This window comes from Mesoplodon mirus (assembly GCF_964341445.2).
Source record: "Mesoplodon mirus genome assembly, chromosome: 8".
Taxonomy (NCBI): Eukaryota; Metazoa; Chordata; class Mammalia; order Artiodactyla; family Ziphiidae; genus Mesoplodon; species Mesoplodon mirus.
In genome coordinates this window covers 7,264,536-7,285,855 of record NC_138984.1, presented here as the reverse complement: position 1 = coordinate 7,285,855, position 21,320 = coordinate 7,264,536, and the positions used below count along the sequence as shown (strand labels likewise).

The window sequence follows — 21,320 nt, the reverse complement described above, 5'->3', positions numbered from 1 at the left end:
CTTTTTCCCCCTTACTGTACTCTTCGGAAGGAAGTCACCACGTACAGCAGTCCTCACTTAGGGGTGTAGGTTTTTGTTTGTTGGTTGGATTGACACGAAGCTGGAGATTACCTGCTTTTGCTGAAGTTCTTGATTGAAACTCTTTGAGAAATCTAAATTCTTTAGAGGTAGATAACTTCCAGGTTAGATTCTTTGGTTTATTCATTTAACAGTTAATAGATTTTGTTAATATACCATATGCCAGTTGTTATGATTGTTTGCTGGTAGAGTCCAAAACTTTTTAAGAAATTGTTTCTGTACTCAAGAAGCTCACAGGCTATGTAGGTGATGATTTTACAAAAGATAAATGCCACATTTTGGATGCTTTCAGCTGAAAAATCAAAATATTCACCTAAAAATGGCTTAAACATTAGATAACGTTATTGCCTCACATGTCAAGGTGTTCTTTGGAAATAAGGCAGTTAAACATGAATTTCAGTGACTCAGTGATATCATTAAGGATCCAGGTCCTTTGCATGCTTCTCCTCTGTCATCTCCTGGTGTGTTGACTTTTCCACCTCATGGTGCACACTCTGCTCTACCATTTCTTGGTATGTTGACCTTTTTTTTTTTCTTGGCTGCATTGGGTCTTAGTTGTGGCATGTGGGATCTTCATTGCAGTGCGCGGGCTCTTTGTTCCAGCACGCAGGCTTCTCTCTAGTTGTGCTGCGTGGGCTCAGTAGTTGCAGCTCACAGGCTTAGCTGCCAGCGGCACGTGGGATCTTAGGTCCCCAACCAGGGATCAAAACCGCATCCCCTGCATTGGAAGGCAGATTCTTAACCACTGGACAACAGGGAAATCCTGGTGTATTGACTTTTTTTTTTTTTTTTTTTTTTTTTGTGGTACGCGGGCCTCTCACTGTTGTGGCCTCTCCCGTTGCAGAGCACAGGCTCCGGACGCGCAGGCTCAGCGGCCATGGCTCACGGGCCCAGCCGCTTCGCGGCATGTGGGATCTTCCCGGACCGGGGCACGAACCCGTGTCCCCTGCATCGGCAGGCGGACTCTCAACCACTGCGCCACCAGGGAAGCCCTGTAGTGACTTCTGAGTTCACATTTTCTGCCTCATGGTTAGGAGTTTTGGATATCATACCATACCCTGTACCCAGCAAGGGAGTGGCCCTTCTCTCATGCTTCTTTCCTTTTGTCTGGGAAGAATATCTTTTCTGGAAGCGTCCCTTTGGCCTAAATCAGATCACATGGCTGTCCCCGTTTACACTGGAAGCTTAAAAAGCAAAATCTGGCATTTTAAACCTCTGATGTGACAGGAGGTTCTGTCTGCAAAGAAGCAACCCGAAAGGAATTTTTGCTGGATAGGTAGTAACAGTTGCTGCCACAGATGGGCTAAGAGCAAGCAGAGAGAGGAGTACAAGGTATAGTTGGGCATAATCAAAAGGCAGAGGGGAAGTCTACCTCCTGAAGGCTAGGGACGTACTCGTAGAGTGGCTGGTGTCTGCCCTGAGTTCTGGAGAATGGAGGGGAATGTGCTGTCTGGATAAGCTAGGCAGGGGTCCCCAACCCCCGGGATCTAATGCCTGATGATCTGAGGTGGAGTGGATATAATAATAACAGAAATAAAGTGCACAATAAATGTAATGAGCTTGAATCATCCCGAAGCCACCTCACCCCCACCCCCAGTCCTTGGAAAAATTATCTTCCACGAAAATGGTCCCTGGTGCCAAAAAGGTTGGGGACCACTGAGCTCTAGAGCATTGCAGGTGTAGTAATCAGACTGCATGGAAGAAGGCCAAGAAAATTCCATGGGGCACATGGAATGGTTTTGAGGGAGGGAAGCAGAAGGAAAATGAGCCAAGGTACTGCAGAAAGTAGTAGAGGGGTAGAGGATGGGTCAAGGAGAGACCTTCCAAGGGGTCTGTGAGCCATAACGGGTGAGAACCTGGGATGGAATTAAGTGGTTTTGTGAAGTTGCTTTGGGTCCAGAACTGGCTGAGGCTTTCCTGGTAATCCGTATTCTTGCAGGTCCTGACAGCTCTTTGCACTCAGCACCCTGAAAAGCTATCTCTGCCTCAATGTTGGAACAGTTTCCAAGAGAGTTGCCGGCAGTTTGTGGTGATCTCTAAGAGATCAGTACTTACACAGATGTTCAAAGTGACATTCCTTTTATGTAGAAATTAGCAAATACATTAAACATGATAATTATCCTGTACGCATGCCTCTGACTGAAGCCTTGAAAAGTGATTCGGATTTTGTTTTTAAACCCAGTTAAATCTTACTGTCATTTACTTTTCCTTCTGGGAAGGAAGAGGAGGCTGCGAAATGGGCCCGGGAAGAAGAAGAAGCCCAGCGTCGATTAGAGGAGAACCGGCTGCGAATGGAAGAGGAGGCAGCCAGAGTCCGGCACGAGGAGGAGGAACGGAAGAGGAAAGAGCTGGAGCTCCAGCGGCAGAAGGAGTTACTGCGCCAGAGGCAGCAGCAGCAGGAGGCTCTCCGCAGGTTGCAGCAGCAGCAGCAGCAGCAGCAGCTGGCGCAGATGAAGGTAAAGCCCAGACCCGGCCAACCGTGGGAGCTGCTGCTCAGCGGTGTTCGGTTCGTTGTGTTTTTAGTTAAGTGGATGCTGGCAGCGCAGGAGCAGTGAAACAGCGCACGTGTTTCACGATACATATTGCTGCCTTCGTGTTTTGATCAAGGAAACAATACGATGCATCGTACCTTGTGCTAGGCATTCAGACGGGGGAAGAACGAATACAAGAGGGTAGGACAGGAGCAGCGATGCAGGCAAAGCCAAGTACGTCTGCGTGGTTCATAAATTTAAACGTTGGAGGGCCTGCTCCGTATCATTGCAGCACGGCTAAGACACGGATCAATGAGGCAAGGCAACTGTCCTCAGAGAGCTCACAGGCTTCTGAGGGCAGGGAACATAAACATGCGGATGTGTAAATAGGAACCGCCGCGCAGGCCTTGAGACGTAGCTGACTGGGGGGGTTTATGGAAAGTTGGATTGAGGTGATGTGGGCAAAGTGTTGCTTTAGGAGGATTCACAGCATTATTTCAAACAAGTAGAAAGTGAGACTGGGAGACCAGCAAAGAGAGTGTGATGGTGGTGGTAAGAATGAGCAGGGCCAGAGGACGAGAACTGGCCTAGTAGCATCAGCGAGACTTAGTGGTTCTCTGGATCTGAGGGACGGGGCAGGAGTCGGAATGGCTCTTAGATGGTACAAGCCTCCAGTGACCGGGAAAGTAGTGGGACTGTTGGTGAACTCTGAGTAGTTGGAGAGGGAGGAGCAGGTTTACGGTAGAGTCTGCATAACTTCTCATGGGGTGTATGGCTAGCCATAAGGCTTAGTGTCCCCTGTCTTCAGGGAGCTCATGGGATAAAGACATGAACAGAAAATTAGAATACAGGGCCGTGGGTGTAGTGAGAGAGGGGGCATGAGGCAGTAATTCTCAGGGCGTGATCACCTGGGAATTCGTTAGGAATGCGCCTTCTTGGGCCCTACCCCAGACCCACTGAATCAGAACCTCTTAGGAACGGGACCCAGCGATCTTGTTTGAATAAGCCCTCCAGGGATTCCGATGCTCACTAATATGTGAGAACCACTGTCCACCTGAGAAGTTAGGGAAGGCTTCCTGAAAGAAGATAGCTTCTGAACTGAGTCATTAAGGGAGGGAAAAATTAAATTTAAAGAAAAAAAAAGACAGTTTGGGGAATAGAGGGTGTTTGTGAGAGCAGAGTGAAGTTGCTGGAGAGTGAGGTATGAGATAAGTGTGGGCAGGGTTCATATCACCATGGGCTGTATATACTCTATGAAGAAATTAGGACCTAGAGTGGTAAAAAGAATTTTCAGCTAGGAAATAACACTGCTAGATCTACAGGAGGGAATAAGTCACTTTGAGAGCTAAATAGGAGATGGACTTGAACAAAACTGGAGGTCAGTACACCAGTTGAGAGGGGGTGATGGAGTAGTCCAGGCAAGGAATAGAAAAGTTTGATCTAAGCCTAGTGGTGGCAAAATTGGAAAGGAGGAGTTGGAGAAGCTGCTAATAACTGAGTGCTTGCTTTGTGTCAGGCACGTACTGACAGTTTTCCATTTTTTTTCCACAACCACCCCTATAATGCTTAGGTATTAATACCTGTGTTTTACCAAAGAGGAGAAATGTTAAGAAACCGAGTCGCTTGCCTTGGGCCCACCTGAGAGTTGATAGTACAGCCCTGTATTAGAACCCATGTGTCTGTGGCCCCAGGGCCTCAAAAAGGCTGTCAAAAGACTTCCTTAAGAGGCCCGACATCACAGGATGTGGTGACTGATAAGAATATGGAGGTGAGAGAGAAGACAAAGGCAGGGGTAACTTCCAGATCCCTAACTTGTCCGTGTCCTTTGTGTGTCTGGTTTTGCCCTCCTATCCTCCCATGAAGACTGTAGAGCTACTTTATGGATAAGCATTCTGATGGAAGGTAAAGAGCTTGAGATGGTTATGAGGAATTGCTGAAGGCTCTCGTGAGAAAAAAGCTTTTTAAGACGGCTTTATTTAGATACAATTCACATACCATGCAATTCAATCTGTTAAAGGACACAGTTCAGTGGTGCAACCATCAACAAAATAGATTTTAGAACATTTTCATTACCACCCCCCAAACCCTCTAACTGTCACACCCCAGCCCCTATTTTTCCCTAACTTAGGGCTAAGTAACCCCTAATCTACTTTCTGTCTTTATTCTGTCTTGCCTATTTCTAGACATTTCAGATCAGTGGAATCATATAATATGTGGCCTTTTGTGACTGGCTTCTTTCATTTAGCATAATGTTTTAAGGTTCACTTGTAACATATATCAATACTTTTCTCCCTTTTTTTAACTGAATAATATTCCATTATGTGGATATGCCAGATTCTGTGTATTCATTCATCAGTTGATGGACATTTGAGCTGTTTCTACCTTTTGGCTTTTATGACTGCTGCTGCCTTAAATATTCATGTACAAGTTTTATGTGGATACACACACACACACACACACACACACACACACATATTTAGAAGTGTAATTCCTGGGTCATATAATAACAGTGTGTTTAATGGTTTGAGGAACTGCCAGACTGTTTTCCAAAGTGGCTGCACCATTTTACGTTTAGTGTATGAGGGTTCAAGTTTCTCCACATCCTCATCAACCCATATTATCTGACTTTTTGATTATAGCCATCCTAGTAGGTGTGAAGTGATAACTTGTGATTTTGGTTTGCATTTCCCTGGTGACTTGTGATGTTGAGCATCTTTTTATGTATTTATCGACCATGTGTATATCTTCTTTGAAGAAATGTCTATTTAAATCCTTTGCCTATTTTTTTAAATTTATTTATTTATTTATTTTTGGCTGCGTTGGGTCTTCCTTGCTGGGTGTGTGTGTGCTTTCTCTAGTTGCGGCGAGCGGGGGCTACTCTTCGTTGCAGTGCGTGGGCTTCTCATTATGTTGGCTTCTCTTGTTGAGAGCACGGGCTCTAGGCATGCGGGCCTCCGTAGTTGTGGCTCACAGGCTCTAGAGTGCAGGCTCAGTAGTTGCGGCGCACGGGCTTAGTTGCTCCGCGGCATGTGGGAACTTCCCGGACCAGGGCTTGATCCGTGGCATGTGGGAACTTCCCGGACCAGGGCTTGAACCCATGTCCCCTGCATTGGCAGGCGGATTCTTAACCACTGCGCCACCAGGGAAGCCCTCCTTTGCCTATTTTTAAACTGTTTTGTCTTTTTATTACTGAGGGTTTTTTTGGGGTTTTTTTTTTGCAGTACGCGGGCCTCTCGCTGCTGTGGCCTCTCCTGTTGCGGAGCACAGGCTCCGGACGTGCAGGCTCAGCGGCCATGGCTCACGGGCCCAGCCGCTCCGCAGCATGTGGGATCTTCCCAGACCCGGGCACGAACCCGCGTCCCCTGCATCGGCAGGCGGACCCTCGACCACTGCGCCCCCAGGGAAGCCCTATTACTGGTGTTTTAAGGGTTCTTTCTATGTCCAATGTTTCAGTTCCACATCACATGATTTAACAATGTGTTCTATCATTTGTGTTTTTACCTCCTTGACAGCGGCCTTCGATGCACAGACGTTTAGACTGTCGGTGAAGCCAGATTATCTATGTTTGTCGTTGCTGCTTGTGCTTTAGTTGTCATATCTAAGAATCGCTAAGTCTGAGGTCATGAACTTCTACAGACTCCCATCGTTTCTTCTAAGACTTTGTAGTGTTAGCTCTTTGATCCAGTTTGAGTTAATGTTTGTGAATTACGTGAGGTAAGGGTTTGACTTCATTCCTTTGCATGTGATTTATCTGGTCGTCCGAGCACCATTTGTTGAAAACACTGTTCTTTGTCCACTGAATGGCTGTGGTGCTCGTCTTAAACATTAGACATGTGGTTCATTTCTGCACGCCAGGTGATCTGTAGGATCGCTATGCTAGTAAAACACTGCTTTGACATTACTGTTGCTTTGTAGTTAAGTTTGAAATCAGAAAGTGTGGGTTCTCCAAATTTCTTCTTTTTTTTCCATATTGTTTTGGCTCTCCTGTATTTCAATTCCATATGAACTTTAGAATGAGTTGGTCAGTTTTCACAAAGAAGCCAGCTGGGATTCTGATAGGGATTGCATTAACTCTGTAGATCAGTTTGGGGAGTTTTGACATCTTAACAATATTAAGGCTTCTAATCCATAAACATGGGATGTTTTTATATTTATTTAGATCTCCTTGAATTTCTTTTCAGTGTTTTGTAGTTTTTAGAGTATAACTTTTGTGCTTCTTTTGTTAAATGTATTCTTAAGTATTTTGTCTTTGTGATGCTGTTGTAAATGGAATTTTCAAAATTTCGTTTTCAGATTGTTCTTTGCAAGTGTATAGATGTACAGTTGATTTTTGTGTATTGAGCTTGTATTCTGCAATCTTGCTGGACTGGTTAATTAATAGTGTCATAGTGGATTCATTAGGATTTTCTGTACACAAGATCATGTTATCTGCACATAGAGGTAGTTTTACTACTTTTCCCCCCAGTCTTTTATTTCTTTTTCTTGCCTAATTGCCCTGGCTAGAACCCCAGTACAGTGTTTAATAAAAATGGCAAGTGTGAATGTTCTTGTCTTATTTCTGATCTTGGGTTGATGTGGGGGAAAACATCCAGTCTCTCACCATTAAATTTAATGTTGTAGATGCCCTTCATTAGGCTAAAGGAAGTGAGGATTTTTATGTCCATGTTCATAAGAGGTATTTGTCTGTAGTGTGTGTTTGTTTTCCCCTGTGATTTCTTTGGTTTTGGTGTCAGGGTAATGCTGGCCTTGAAGAATGAGTCAGGAAATGTTCCCTCCAATTTTTTGGAAGAGTTTGTGAAGAATTTGTATTAATTCTTCTTTAAATGTTTGGTAGAGTTCAGTGGTGACGAAACCATTTGTGCTTGGGCTTTTATTTGTGGGTAGTTTTTTGATTACTAATTCCATGTCTTTACTTCTAATAGGTCTGTTTGGATCATCTATTTCTTCTTGAGTTAGTTTTGGTTAGTTTATATCTTTATAGAAATCTGTCTTTTTCACCTAGGTTATCTAATTGATTGGCAAGCACTTGTTCATAGTACTCCTGTTTCTTTTTGTTCCTGTAAGATCAGTAGTGATGTGCTTCTTTTATTTCTGATTGTAGTAATTTGAGTCTTTTGGGTTTTTTTCCTCATGGACAGTCAGGTTAAGTCGGTTTTGTTGATATTTTTAGAGAACTGGTTTTTGGTTTCATTGATTTTTCTCTATTTTTCGCTTATTTAGTTCATTAATTTCTTCTTTCATCTTTATTATTTCTTGCCTTCTGCTTGCTGTAAGCTTAGTTTGCTCTTTTTCTCTAGTATCTCAATTAGGCATTTGCAGTTATAAATTGCTTTAGCTGCTACCCGTAAGTTTTGATTTCTTCTTTGATCCATTGGTTATTTAGGAGTGTTTTAGTTTCACTTATTTGAGAGTTTCCAAAATTTATTTCTTACTCATTTCTAATTTTGTTCCGTTGTGATCAGAGAACATACTTTGTATTATTTCTATTCTTTTAAATGAATTATTGAAGTTTAGTTTTATGTCTTAGAATAAAGTTTTATTTCTGGCATAAAGTTTTACCTTCTTTAGGTCTATCCTGAAGAATGTTCCATGTTCACTTGAGAAGAATGTATAGTCTACTCTTGTTGAGTGGAGTGTTCAATAGATGTTTACTAGGTCTAGTCAGTTTATAGTGTTGTTCAAGTCTTCTAGTTCCTCATTGATCTTGTAGTTGTTTTGCCTCTTACTGAAAGTGGAGTATTGAAGTCTCGAAGTATTACTGTTGAATTGTATATCTCCTTCTATTTCTGCCATTTCTTGCTTCATGTATTTTGGTGCTCTCTTGTTAGGTGCATATATGTTTATAATTGTTACATATGTTCCTGCTGGATTGACCCTTTTATTATCATACAATGTTCCTCTTTATCTCTATTAACATTTTTTTTGTTTTAAAGTATGTTTTGTCTGATAATGATGTAGTGATTCCAGGTCTCTTGTGGTTGCTGTTTGCCTGATCTTTGTTTATTCTTTTACTTTTTGATCTGTTTATACCTTTGAATATAAATTACATCTCTTTTTGACAGTATAGTTCAATCTTATTTTCTTATCCAGTCTGATAATCTCTGCCTTTTTATTGGATTCTTTAGCCTATTCATATTTAATGATATTATTGATATAGTTGGATTTATATCTGCCATTTTACTTTCTGTTTTTTACATCCTTTCTGTTTCTCTGTTCTTTTACTGCTTCTTTTTGTGTTAAATAAATTATTTTCTAATATAGCATTTTAATATCCTTAATGATTTTCATCACTATATTTTTTGTGTGTTATTTTCTCAGTGGTTGATCTAGGGCTTACCATACACATCTTAACTTACCAGAATCAACTTCAGGTTTACTCTAACTTAATTCCAGTTTGACACAGATATGCTACTCTCTTAAAACTCTGTTCCTTTTTTCTCCTTTTTTGTGGTATTTTTGTTGTATCACATCTTGTAAATGTTACAAATGCAATGATAAAATGTTATATTTATTACTTTATATTATATTGTCTCTTAAAGACGCTCTGAGAGAAGGAGAGCAAGTATGTATGTATAGCTTTTGTTACATAACCTTATTTATCATTTCTGCTTCTCTTAATTTGTACCTGTGGATTCAAGTTAACCATATGGAGTCATTCGCTTAATACAGCTTTGTTTTCACTTAACTCCTTTGTGCCATTTTTGACATATTAGATTTTTGTATGTTATAGGTCCAACAATATATATACATTGTTTTATACAGTTGCTTTTAAAATCAGTTAAAAGAGGAAGAAATATACATGTATTACAGTTTTTTTGTTTTTTTTGTTTTTTTTTTTTTCTTTTTGCGGTATGCGGGCCCCTCACTGTTGTGGCCTCTCCCGTTGCGGAGCACAGGCTCCGGATGCGCAGGCCCAGCGGCCATGGCTCACGGGCCCAGCTGCTCCGCGGCATATGGGATCCTCCCAGACCGGGGCACGAACCCGTATCCCCTGCATCGGCAGGCGGACTCTCAACCACTGCGCCACCAGGGAGGCCCTACAGTTTTTTTATAATTACATAATTAATTTTATTGGTGCTCTTCACTTTCTCATGCGGATTCGGACTATTTTCTAGGGTCACTTGCTTTTAGCCTGAAGAACTTCCATTAGTATTTCTTGTAAGGTGAGTCTGCTGGCCACACATTTTCTACTTTTATCTGGGAATGTCTTTATTTCGCCTTCATTTTTGAAAAGTAGCTTTACTGAATATAGAATTCTTGGTTGACAGTTTTTGTTCTTTTGAAGACTTTGAATATCTTATCCCACTGCCTTCTGGCCTTCAGTGTCTCTGATGAGAAGTCAGATGTTTATTTTATTGGGATTCCCTAGTGAGTGATAATTTGTTTTTCCTCCTTATTGCTGCTTTCAAGATTTTCTCCTTGTTTTTGGCTTTCAGCATTTTTACCATGATAATGTCTGTTTGTGGATCTCTTTGGGTCTCTTTGTGGATCTCTTCTTGGATATGTAGATTAGTGTTTTTTCTATAAATTTGAGATTTAGGTCACAATTTTTCTGCTCCTCTTTCCTCTTCTTCTGATACTTGTGTTATGCACATGTTGGTGCACTCAGTGGTATCTCACATTTCTCTAAGGCTCTCCATTTTTTTTAATTCTTTTTTTTCTCTCTTCTTTGGATTGCATAATCTCTGTTGCTCTCTCTTCAAGTTCACTAAATTCTTTTGCCAGTTCAGATATACTTTTGAGCTCCTGCAGTGATTTTTCATTTCAGTTATTACATTTTTGAACTCCAGAATTTCCTTTTGGTTCTTTTTTGTTTTTTATTTTGAATTTTATTTTATTTATTTTTTTATACAGCAGGTTCTTATTAGTTATCCATTTTATACATATTAGTGTATATATGTCAATCCCAATCTCCCAATTCATCACACCACCACCCCACCCTCCTGCCGCTTTCCCCCCTTGGTGTCCATATGTTTGTTCTCTACATCTGTGTCTCAATTTCAACCCTGCAAACCGGTTCATCTGTACCGTCTTTCTAGGTTCCACATATATGTGTTAATATACGATATCTGTTTTTCTCTTTCTGACTTACTTCTCTCTGTATGACAGTCTCTAGATCCATCCACGTCTCTACAAGTGACCCAGTATCGTTCCTTTTTATGGCTGAGTAATATTCCATTGTATATATGTACCCCATCTTCTTTATCCATTCGTCTGTTGATGGGCATTTAGGTTGCTTCCATGACCTGGCTATTGTAAATAGTGCTGCAGTGAACATTGGGGTGCATGTGTGGTTTTGAATTATGGTTTTCTCAGGGTATATGCCCAGTAGTGGGATTGCTGGGTCATATGGTAATTCTATTTTTAGTTTTTTAAGGAACCTCCATACTGTTCTCCATAGTGGCTGTATCAGTTTACATTCCCACCAACAGTGCAAGATGGTTCCCTTTTCTCCACACCCTCTCCAGCGTTTGTTGTTTGTAGATTTTCTGATGATGTGCATTCTAACTGGTGTGATGTGATACCTCATTGTAGTTTTGATTTGAATTTCTCTAATAATTAGTGATGTTGAGCAGCTTTTCATGTGCTTCTTGGCCATCTGTATGTCTTCTTTGGAGAAATGTCTATTTAGGTCTTCTGCCCATTTTTGGATTGGGCTGTTTGTTTTTTTAATATTGAGCTGCATGAGCTGTTTATATATTTTGGAGATTAATCCTTTGTCAGTTGATCGTTTGCAAATATTTTCTCCCATTCTGAGGGTTGTCTTTTCGTCTTGTTTGTAGTTTCCTTTGCTTTGCAAAAGCTTTTAAGTTTCATTAGGTCCCATTTGTTTATTTTTGGTTTTATTTCCATTACTCTCGGAGGTGGATCAAAAAAGATCTTGCTGTGATTTATGTCAAAGAGTGTTCCTCCTATGTTTTCCTCTAAGAGTTTTATAGTGTCCGGTCTTAAATTTAGGTCTCTAATCCATTTTGAGTTTATTTTTGTGTATGGTGTTAGGGAGTGTTCTAATTTCATTCTTTTACATGTAGCTATCCAGTTTTACCAACACCACTTATTGAAGAGACTGTCTTTTCTCCATTGTATATCCTTGCTTCCTTTGTCCTAGGTTAGTTGACCACAGGTGTGTGGGTTTATCTCTGGTCTTTCTATCCTGTTCCATTGATCTATATTTCTGTTTTTGTGCCAGTACCATATTGTCTTGATTACTGTAGACTTGTAGTATAGTCTGAAGTCAGGGAGTCTGATTCCTCCAGCACCGTTTTTTTCCCTCAAGACTGCTTTGGCTATTTGGGGTCTTCTGTGTCTCCATACAAATTTTAAGATTTTTTTGTTCTAGTTCTGTAAAAAATACCACTGGTAATTTGATAGGGATTGCACTGAATCTGTAGATTGCTTTGGGTAGTATAGTCATTTTCACAATATTGATTCTTCCAATCCAAGAACATGGTATGTCTCTCCATCTGTTTGTGTCATCTTTAATTTCTTTCATCAGTGTCTTATAGTTTTCTGCATACAGGTCTTTTGTCTCCCTAGGTAGGTTTATTCCTGGGTATTTTATTCTTTTTGTTGCAGTGGTTAATGGGAGTGTTTCCTTAATTTCTCTTTCAGATTTTTCATCATTAGTATATAGGAATGCAAGAGATTTCTGTGCATTAATTTTGTATCCTGCTAGTCTACCAAATTCATTGATTAGCTCTAGCAGTTTTCTGGTAGCATCTTTAGGATTCTGTATGTATAGCATCATGTCATCTGCAAACAGTGACAGCTTTACTTCTTCTTTTCCGATTTGGATTCCTTTTATTTCTTTTTCTTCTCTGATTGCTGTGGCTAGGACTTCCAAAACTATGTTGAATAATAGTGGTGGGAGTAGACATCCTTGTCTTGTTCCTGATCTTAGAGGAAATGCTTTCAGTTTTTCACCGTTGAGAATGATGCTTGCTGTGGGTTTGTTGTATATGGCCTTTATTATGTTGAGGTAGGTTCCCTCTATGCCCTCATAAGTGGGTGTTGAATTTTGTCAAAAGCTTTTTCTTCATCTATTGAGATGATCATAGGGTTTTTATTCTTCAGTTTGTTAATATGGTGTATCACATTGATTGATTTGCATATATTGAAGACTCCTTGCATCCCTGGGATGAATCCCACTTGATCATGGTGTATGATCCTTTTAACGTGTTGTTGGATTCTGTTTGCTAGTGTTTTGTTGAGCATTTTTGCTTCTATATTCATGAGTGATATTGGTCTGTAATTTTCTTTTTTTGTAGTATCTTTGTCTGGTTTTGGTATCAGGGTGGCCTCATAGAATGAGTTTGGGAGTGTTCCTTCCTCTGCAATTTTTTGGAAGAGTTTGAGAAGGATGGGTGTTAGCTCTTCTCTAAATGTTTGATAGAATTCACCTGTGAACTCATCTGGTCCTGGACTTTTGTTTGTTGGAAGATTTTTTTTTAAAATAAATTTATTTTTATTTATTTATTTTTGGCTATGTTGGGTCTTCGTTGCTGCACCCAGGCTTTCTCTAGTTGTGGTGAGCAGGGGCTACCCTTTGTTGCAGTGCGCGGGCTTCTCATTGCAGTGGCTTCTCTTGTGGAGCACGGGCTTTAGGCGTGCGGGCTTCAGTAGTTGTGGCACGTGGGCTCAGTAGTTGTGTCGCGCAGGCTTTAGAGTGCAGGCTCAGTAGTTGTGGCGCACAGGCTTAGTTGCTCCGTGGCATGTGGGATCTTCCCGGACCAGGGCTCGAACCCGTGTCCTCTGCATTAGCAGGCTGATTCTTAACCACTGAGCCACCAGGGAAGCCCTGTTGGAAGGTTTTTAATCAGAGTTTCAGTTTCCTTACTTGTGATTGGTCTGTTCATATTTTCTATTTCTTCCTGGTTCAGTCTAGGAAGGTTATACCTTTCTAAGAATTTGTCCATTTCTTCCAGGTTGTCCATTTTATTGGCATAGAGTTGCTTGTAGTAGCCTCTTAGGATGCTTCTGTATTTCTGTGGTTCTGTTGTAACTTCTCCTTTTTCATTTCTAATTTTATTGATTTGAGTCCTCTCCCTCTTTTTCTTGATGAGTTTGGCTAATGGTTTATCAATTTTGTTTATTTCTCAAAAGAACCAGCTTTTAGTTTTATTGATCTTTGCTATTGTTTTCTTTGTTTCTATTTCATTTATTTCTGCTCTGATGTTTATGATTTCTTTCCTTCTGCTAACTTTGAGGTTTGTTTGCTCTTCTTTCTCTAGTTCGTTTAGGTGTAAGGTTAGATTGTTTATTTGAGATTTTTTCCTGTTTCTTGAGGTAGGATTGTATTGCTATAAACTTCCCTCTTAGAACTGCTTTTGCTGCATCCCATAGGTTTTGGATCGTCGTGTTTTTGTTGTAATTTGTCTCTAGGTATTTTTTGATTTCCTCAGTGATCTCTTGGTTATTTAGTAACGTATTATTTAGCCTCTCTGTGTTTGTGTTTTTTACGTTTTTTTCCCTGTAATTCATTTCTAATCTCATAGCATTTTCTAATCTCATAGATTATTTAAAAAATAATCTCTGTATCTTTATTGATATTGTTTATTTGATGTGACATTGTTAACATGTCTACTTTTACTACTTTAATCATGGTTTCCTTCTCAGAACATATTTATAAGGCTTTGATGTCTTTGTTTAATCTGACATCTGATCACTCACTATCACAGGCAGTTTCTGTTGCCAGCTTTTTTCCTGGTATATAGATATACTTTCTCATAATTTTTTTACATGTCTCATAATTTTTTGTTGGAAACTAGACTTTTTTGCTAATGCATTGTAGCAATTCTGGGTTCTGGTCCTCCCTCCGCCCCCACTCCTTATTATTATTTGTTTTGTGGCTAGCTAGATTAATTTAGTAAACTTCCCCGCCTCTCCCCAGTAGTGTGAAGCCTCTGCTGCAGCTTCTCTGGGGATGCAGCATTGGGCATGCTCACAGTCACTCTGGGCTGACAGTGGTTTGGGCTGGGCTCTCTTTGACTGGCTTGTTCCACATTTAGCTGTTAAACTCCACTAGTTGCTAACTGGATTACTCTATTCTCAGAAGAACCCTCGGGCATAAAATGTTCCAAAAGCCTGATCCAATCAAACTCAGGCTCTTTTGAAGAGGTACTTCCTGAGGTTTATATTTGAGATTTGTTCTGACCCCAGGCAGACTCCTTCTAGCTTGGTTCTCTGAGACAAAGAAGCAGAGTACAGTTTAGCCTGTATCTCCAGTGAATCTACCAGTTAACCCCTTGCCTTTCACTGCAACATCCACTGTTTTTGAAAGTGCCCTTAGGCTTGAACTCCTCACTCTCCACACACTGTTGCAAATGAAGTCAGTTCCTTTGGGAAGAGATCTGCAGCTCTCTCTATTCCAATCTGTTCCTCCCACGTCTGCTTCAAGACAGAAGTCCCAGAGTCACAGCTCTGGAGCTGGGAACAGTGGCGCCTGCTTTATGAATTGAGCCCTTGGGGGAGGGGCAGTAGCCTTAGGTCTTCTTGGCTTGCCTCTCCTGGTGGCGGGGAACCTCTGCCTTTCAAAGTGGCAGTCAGGGCCCTAGTAGTCTCTGTAAGCACTGTGTAGTTTCCATCCCAGAAGTCGGGGCTAGGCATAAGAAGGGAGCCACCCCACCTCTCAGCTGTATTTGTCCGTAACTTAGCCTTTGCAACAGGTAGCTGGAGCCAGGATGAGAATTGCTGATATTGTGCTCTTTCCAGGAAGCCAGCCCACTGACTGTCAGCTAATGGGGAGAGAGGGAGGCCTGTGTTCTTTGCTGCCTTCATCTGAAGTAGTGTTTCTGTCTGGCTGAGCTAGGAGTTGGGAGAGAGTGGGTCATGGTGCTAGTACCACAGACTCTCTGTTCTTACTGAGTTTTAGCAGATTTTCTTTAAAAAATGTTATCAAAGATAGTGTTGAAAAAGTAAGGTAGCAGTGTCAGGGCAGGAAAAAAAAAAGTAAGGTTTTTTAAATAAGCAAAGCATAATTAGACATTCAGGGGGCAGAAAATGTACCAAATTCCCAACTGTTTGCTTCTGACTTGGGAAAGAGTTGTTCTGAAAAGCGTGATTGACAAACTTCGGTTCTCTGAGTGGGCAGTACAGGATGTTGGTTGAACTGGAAAATGCCCTGAGGCAATGTTGATGGAGTGATGGAGTATTATTTCTTATGTACAAGTAAGACTTAAGGGGAATTGATAGCTATCTGCAGACGTTTGTCTGTCATGTGAAAAAACTTGGATTTGTTCTGCATTACTCCAGAGAGCAGACTCATGCATCATGAGCAAAAAGTACAGTGAAGTATACTTTGGCACAAAATATAGGAGGATTTCAGAGGTTCTTGAAAGAGGAATAGGCCATTTCAGGAGGCAGTGAATCTGTTCCTGATGCTGGCTGAGCTTCTGCTGAAGAGGACTGGCGATTGGTTTCTGGGTACGGCGGGGTGATGCAGCCACTGAGATTTTCAACAGCATCAGTGGTTGCTGGTTCTGACTGCATCAGAATTACAAAAATATGCGAATTAGTTGGCTTTACCTTTGGGTCTTCTGATTCCTTAAGTGTGGGGCCGGGGCATCTACATTTTTACGGGTCCTCCAGGTGTTGCTGCCAGGTTTGATCTTGATAGTGCTTTCCAAAACATGTCATTTCCTGTGGAGAAAAAGAGTTCATTTGTGCTCAACTTGGCCTGCTTAGTCCCCCATCTTTCTCTCTTCGCTGCCTCCTGTACCCCTCTCCTACCCTAGCACAGGTGCATTTTGAGAGAAGTGCCGCTACTACCCATCGTTGGGCAAAAAATGTTAAAGGATCTGTTATGTTCGGTAGTGTTGAGGGTACTCATTGGAGAGCTGTCTGGTAACATCAGTGACAGTTTAAACTGTTTTTACTCTTATCCCATCAGTTCCAGTTTTAGAGATTCCTACTGAAGAGCCACTCTTTTTGGGGACTGTTTGGCATTTTGTTTGTTTTGATCCATCCATGCTCATGTATTGTTTTTATTAAACATATTTTAAGTCTGGTTATATTTGGTTTTTGTTTGCTTTTAAGAGCCATAAGATGTCTCAAAATTAGAGTGTATCTTTCTTCTGGCCCAGAAAGACCAAGGGATTCCCCTAGAAATAATCAAGATTTTGAGAACGCTAAAGTATTCAGGACTCATATATTTACACTTTATTTTAGTTGATAATTTTAAGGCATAGGAAAAATAGAATGATTGATTAAAACCAGCTTAGTGCTCACTACTAGAAGGCACAGCCTGGTTAACTCCCTTTCATGAAAGACTGATAGAAAACTGTGCCTGGCATCTTTCCTCAGCTCCCCCTTCAGAAATCTTGCCCTTGCTACTTTCATTGGAAAGTAGCATATCTTGTCCTTTATTACCTCCTTGGATTAAAAACTTAGTGATTCTTTTGTTTACTTCTTTCTCTTTATGGTTGTATATTGCTGTATATGTCAATGCCAGGTGTAACAAATTTGCAGTTTCCTAATGGTAGATCAAATAAAAGTGTATTGATGTACTTAAGTTGTTTTAAATCTTGTGACAAAAAAATTACGTAAAAGAAGCAGACTGACTGGGAGAGTAGTCCGTAAAAGGATTGAAGAAGGAAATTTGAATTGAGTGTTATAAATGGAGTTGAAAGAAACATGCATGTTCTGGCTGTACCTAATGCATTATTGCCCCTTTGTTTCCTGTCCATGTTTCCTTATGAACTCGTTTGCCTTCCTTTTTTGTTAGCTTCCCTCTTCTTCAACATGGGGCCAGCAGTCCAGTACGACAGCATGTCAGTCCCAGGCAACGCTATCATTGGCTGAAATCCAAAAACTAGAAGAGGAACGAGAACGGCAACTCCGAGAGGAGGTAAGTTTTAAAAGTAACAGTGATCTAGACAATCAGTGTTTCAGAATAGCTAGTGTGCATCATGGATGAGTGGCTACTAAAGATAACTATTATCGTCAGAGCTGCTGTGTGTCTGAATTGGATATTTGTTATTCAACTCTTCATCCTGTGATATGGTCTCTAGCAAGTATGAAGGAGGCTCTCATAGGAATAACATTAAGATTGGGTACATAAGTGTTCAGTTACCTTAAACATTTTAACCATAGCTCTTGAGAGAATAGCTCATAAATAAAAGTTACTTGGGTGTTTCAAAATTAGGGGTGAGTTTTGTGCAGATATCCTTTTGTAAATTTGATGCTTAGAATGCAGAATACTTTTTTCCCTAAAGGGTATTGGGTTTTCTGACTAACCTAGAAAAACTTAAAATATGACACAAATAACGCCTCTCTGCCTATAAGTCTATATCCTATAGTTCCTCATTAGGATAGGAAGGATACAAAAGAGTGAAAGGTGTTAGGGAGAGGGCAGCAGAACACAGTTCTTGACAGAAAAGAGAAAGTAAGTAAAATGGTTGGCTCAGCATGCCATTAGGTGCCATATTCACCCACCCATCCATCCATCTATCTGTCCATCACATAGTTGCTCCTCAGTTACAGTTTTAGTCTGGGGATATAGTTGAGTCTACAACAGACAAAATTCTCTGCCTTCATAAAGCTTACCTTTAGTTGAGGGGATATGAACAATAAAAATGAAGTAAAACATGGAGTTCTAGAAGGCAGTATGTGTCAGAAAGAACAATAAAGTGAGGAGGGGCCTGGGAGTTGGGGATAGTATTGGTGGTGGTAGTGATTGTCTAGTTTTAGGTAGTGCTGTCTGGGAAGGCCTCTCTGAAAAGGTGGTATGAGGTAGCGGAGTCTTGAAGAAAGTGATTCGTGTGGATATGAGTTGAGGCGGAGCCGTCAAGTTGGTCGCAAATGCCAGCTGTCATCCTGGTCCGGGTGGTGTGGTTCACTGAAGACCATGGGAATTGTCTGTGCACGGTTACCATGTAGCGTGCATGACGTCATCCAGTAGGTTAAAATGTTGCTTCACCTTAAAAACTACCTTATTTCCCACGCTCTTAAGAAAAAAAAAGAGACTGAACTTTCTCTGAAATCATCTCTCTTTTCTAAAAGGTTAACAGCTGAATGCAGAGCAGAGTATATCTTCCCCCTTCGAGGCTAGAAATTGTTCCAATAATTTTGGTCTCTGCTTAAAAATAATAATAGTGGTCCTCAGAGTTGAAATCACAGGTCTTTTCTTATTCATATTTTTGTCTGTTAGAAGTTAACTATTGCCTTGTGTTTTTATTTGATTAATTTTCTTTGAACTCTTAAGTCTTCCTGCACTCTTCCAAAGGTATAAAATGCCACTCTGTAGGTATTTCTCACATAGGGAAAACCTATGACAATTCTGTTTCATTCTTTCCCTGGAGGTGTCCTTTCCAGGACCCTGTAACCTGTTCAGATCTGAACGTGCTTGGCTTGCTGTACTGGTGCTCTGTTTTCTCGAATTTTTGTCATCTGCATGTTGCCCTCCTGGACTGATTTTGGTTTTCTCATATTTTCTCTCCCGCTTTCCGTCTCTTATCTTTTCTGATGGGGTATTTCTTCAGTCCTATCTTTCAGTCCTTCTATTGAATTTCTAACGTATGTTCTCTTATTTTGAAGTTCTGAGTCCGTATGTTGTTCCTCTGAGTGTTTCTTTTTATAGCCTGTTACTCTTGTTTTACTGACTGCACTATCTTACCTCTAAAAATATTACTTACTGATAGCATTTTAAAAAGCTAGCTCCTGTTTTCCCTTGTTTCTGTTTCCAAAGAATTTTGTTTGTTTGATTTGGTCTTTGGCTTTCATCTTAGAAGCTCTGTCAAGTGTTTGTTGATCCTGAGCTATTCGTTCATATTTAGGCATAAGGCACAGAAAAGCTGTTTGGAGGTTCTGGTATATACAGCACCTTGCTGGGCTTTGCTGTAATGGTCTGTTCTGTTGGAGTCCCACCATCTGTTGGTATCTGTAGGTGTATTCTCTTGTCCTGGGTCAGCTTTCCTATAGACTAATCTGCTAATCTGGTTCAGCCTCTTTAAAAAGGAAAGTTTTAATTTTCTTCTGGGGAGAGAGGGATAGCTGTTAACTGCTTTGGGTTGGGGAGGTAGTCAGGGTCTCCGTGCTGCTTTATTACAGACCTTCAGCCTGTCTTCTTCTATGTGAGATACCCCTACCTCTAATTCCTGAGCTTTCTCTGTGAATTGGCCTGTTTCTGAGCTTCCTTTACTTAGGTTTCAACTTACTCGGTCTTTTATATTGGCTCTCTTTATCTGCCTGCTTTCCAGCTTTTAAAGTCTATTTTATTCTTCTTGTCCTTAAGGTTTATGCTTCAGAAAAGAATTTTTTTCTGTCCTGTTGGTAGGGCTTTGGAAGTCAACATATATTTTGCTTTTATGCTTCACCAAAAGCCCTACTTAATTTTAAGAAGTAATTCTTGATTTCTTTTTATTCTCCTGTTAGTACTTCTGGCAGTTTCCATCTTTATTTGCAGTAGAGGAGTTACCTCTGTCATGGTGTTTAATTTTATATAGCTGCTGTGCATTTACATTCCATTTGGTATACTGGACATCTGGAACTATTTTTCTTTAACAACGGAATCCTGAGGTGCCTTCTGTGTCTGTGCCTGCAGCAGAGGCGCCAGCAGAGGGAACTGATGAAAGCTCTCCAGCAGCAGCAACAGCAGAAACTCTCAGGGTGGGGGAATGTCAGCAAACCCGCAGGCACTGCAAAGTCCCTTCTGGAGATACAACAGGAAGAAGCCAGGCAAATGCAGCAGCAGCAGCCGCCGCCCAGCAGAGCCCGGAATAACCCGGTGGGTTCATTTTCCTACGCAGTCACTGTGTGGACTGGTGTTATGAGTTACGTCATCCTTCCCAACGTTCGTGGACTCCCTTTGTATCGTTTTAATACTGTTAACTGTAATTACTTGTCTCCTGTTCTTTAACAGCATTCCAACCTGCACACCAGCCTTGGGAATTCTGTTTGGGGCTCTATAAATGCTGGTCCCCCTAACCAGTGGGCATCTGACCTAGTCAGTAGTATCTGGAGTAATGCTGACACTAAAAACTCCAACATGGGATTCTGGGACGATGCAGTGAAAGAGGTGGGACCCAGGAATTCAACAAACAAAAATAAAAACAACGCCAGTCTCAGGTAGGGCTCACAAGGATCAACCTATGTCCTCTGGTGGGTTGGGGGATGCGGCGTGTGAGGAGTAGGCTATGGGGTGGCCAGAGAAAGGTAGTTATTTAGTGTTTACTTATTTTCACCTATATCCTAACACGTGAGGTCATAGTTTGATGATTGCTTTTCTTCCCTGTGGAAACACATCTATGTTATTACTAGGAGCTCCTTTGGTTGCTGGACACTTAGTCCATTGCCTGTCACATGGTAACCACTTAATATTTTTGTTATTGCTGTGGAATATTTCACCAAGGTATTCTCTAGATTTTAGCATTTTTCTCTAAATTTATATTTTTAAGTTACTTATACTAGGAGTATTATAAACACTAAAACCATTTTGTTTTTATGATAAATTAGTTACATTTTACATTCATCTTTCTTTCCTCAGTATACAGGTTTTTTGAACGAACATGGGTTTTAATGTTAAACACATCAACTCAAATCCCAGCACTACCATTATTAGCTGTGTGACCTTGGGCAAGAGGGAACCTCTTTGAGCCTCAGTTCCCTCATCTGTAAAATGAAGATAATAACTTCATGGGTGTGGTTCTAAAGGTTAAATGAATACATGTGAAGTAGTTAGTAAAGTGCCTGGCACATAGTAACTACTTAATAAATGGTAGTGTTGTCAGAATATATCTTCTTGATTGAGGGCTTAATGTGTTATGAATAGGACAC

The 21,320-nt window shown here is 40.8% G+C and overlaps 1 protein-coding gene across 2 annotated transcripts in view; it reads left to right on the top strand.

Annotated features, from left to right (window-relative positions):
* GIGYF2 (GRB10 interacting GYF protein 2) overlaps positions 1 to 21,320 on the top strand; it is a 139,819-nt gene that overhangs the window by 109,732 nt on the left and 8,767 nt on the right. For both annotated transcript variants that reach the window (XM_082631244.1, XM_082631245.1), the window contains 4 exons: positions 2,298 to 2,534; positions 17,272 to 17,394; positions 20,089 to 20,271; positions 20,407 to 20,612. In XM_082631244.1, coding sequence (XP_082487370.1) covers positions 2,298 to 2,534; positions 17,272 to 17,394; positions 20,089 to 20,271; positions 20,407 to 20,612 — 749 coding nt within the window. The remainder of the gene's footprint in view (positions 1 to 2,297; positions 2,535 to 17,271; positions 17,395 to 20,088; positions 20,272 to 20,406; positions 20,613 to 21,320) is intronic.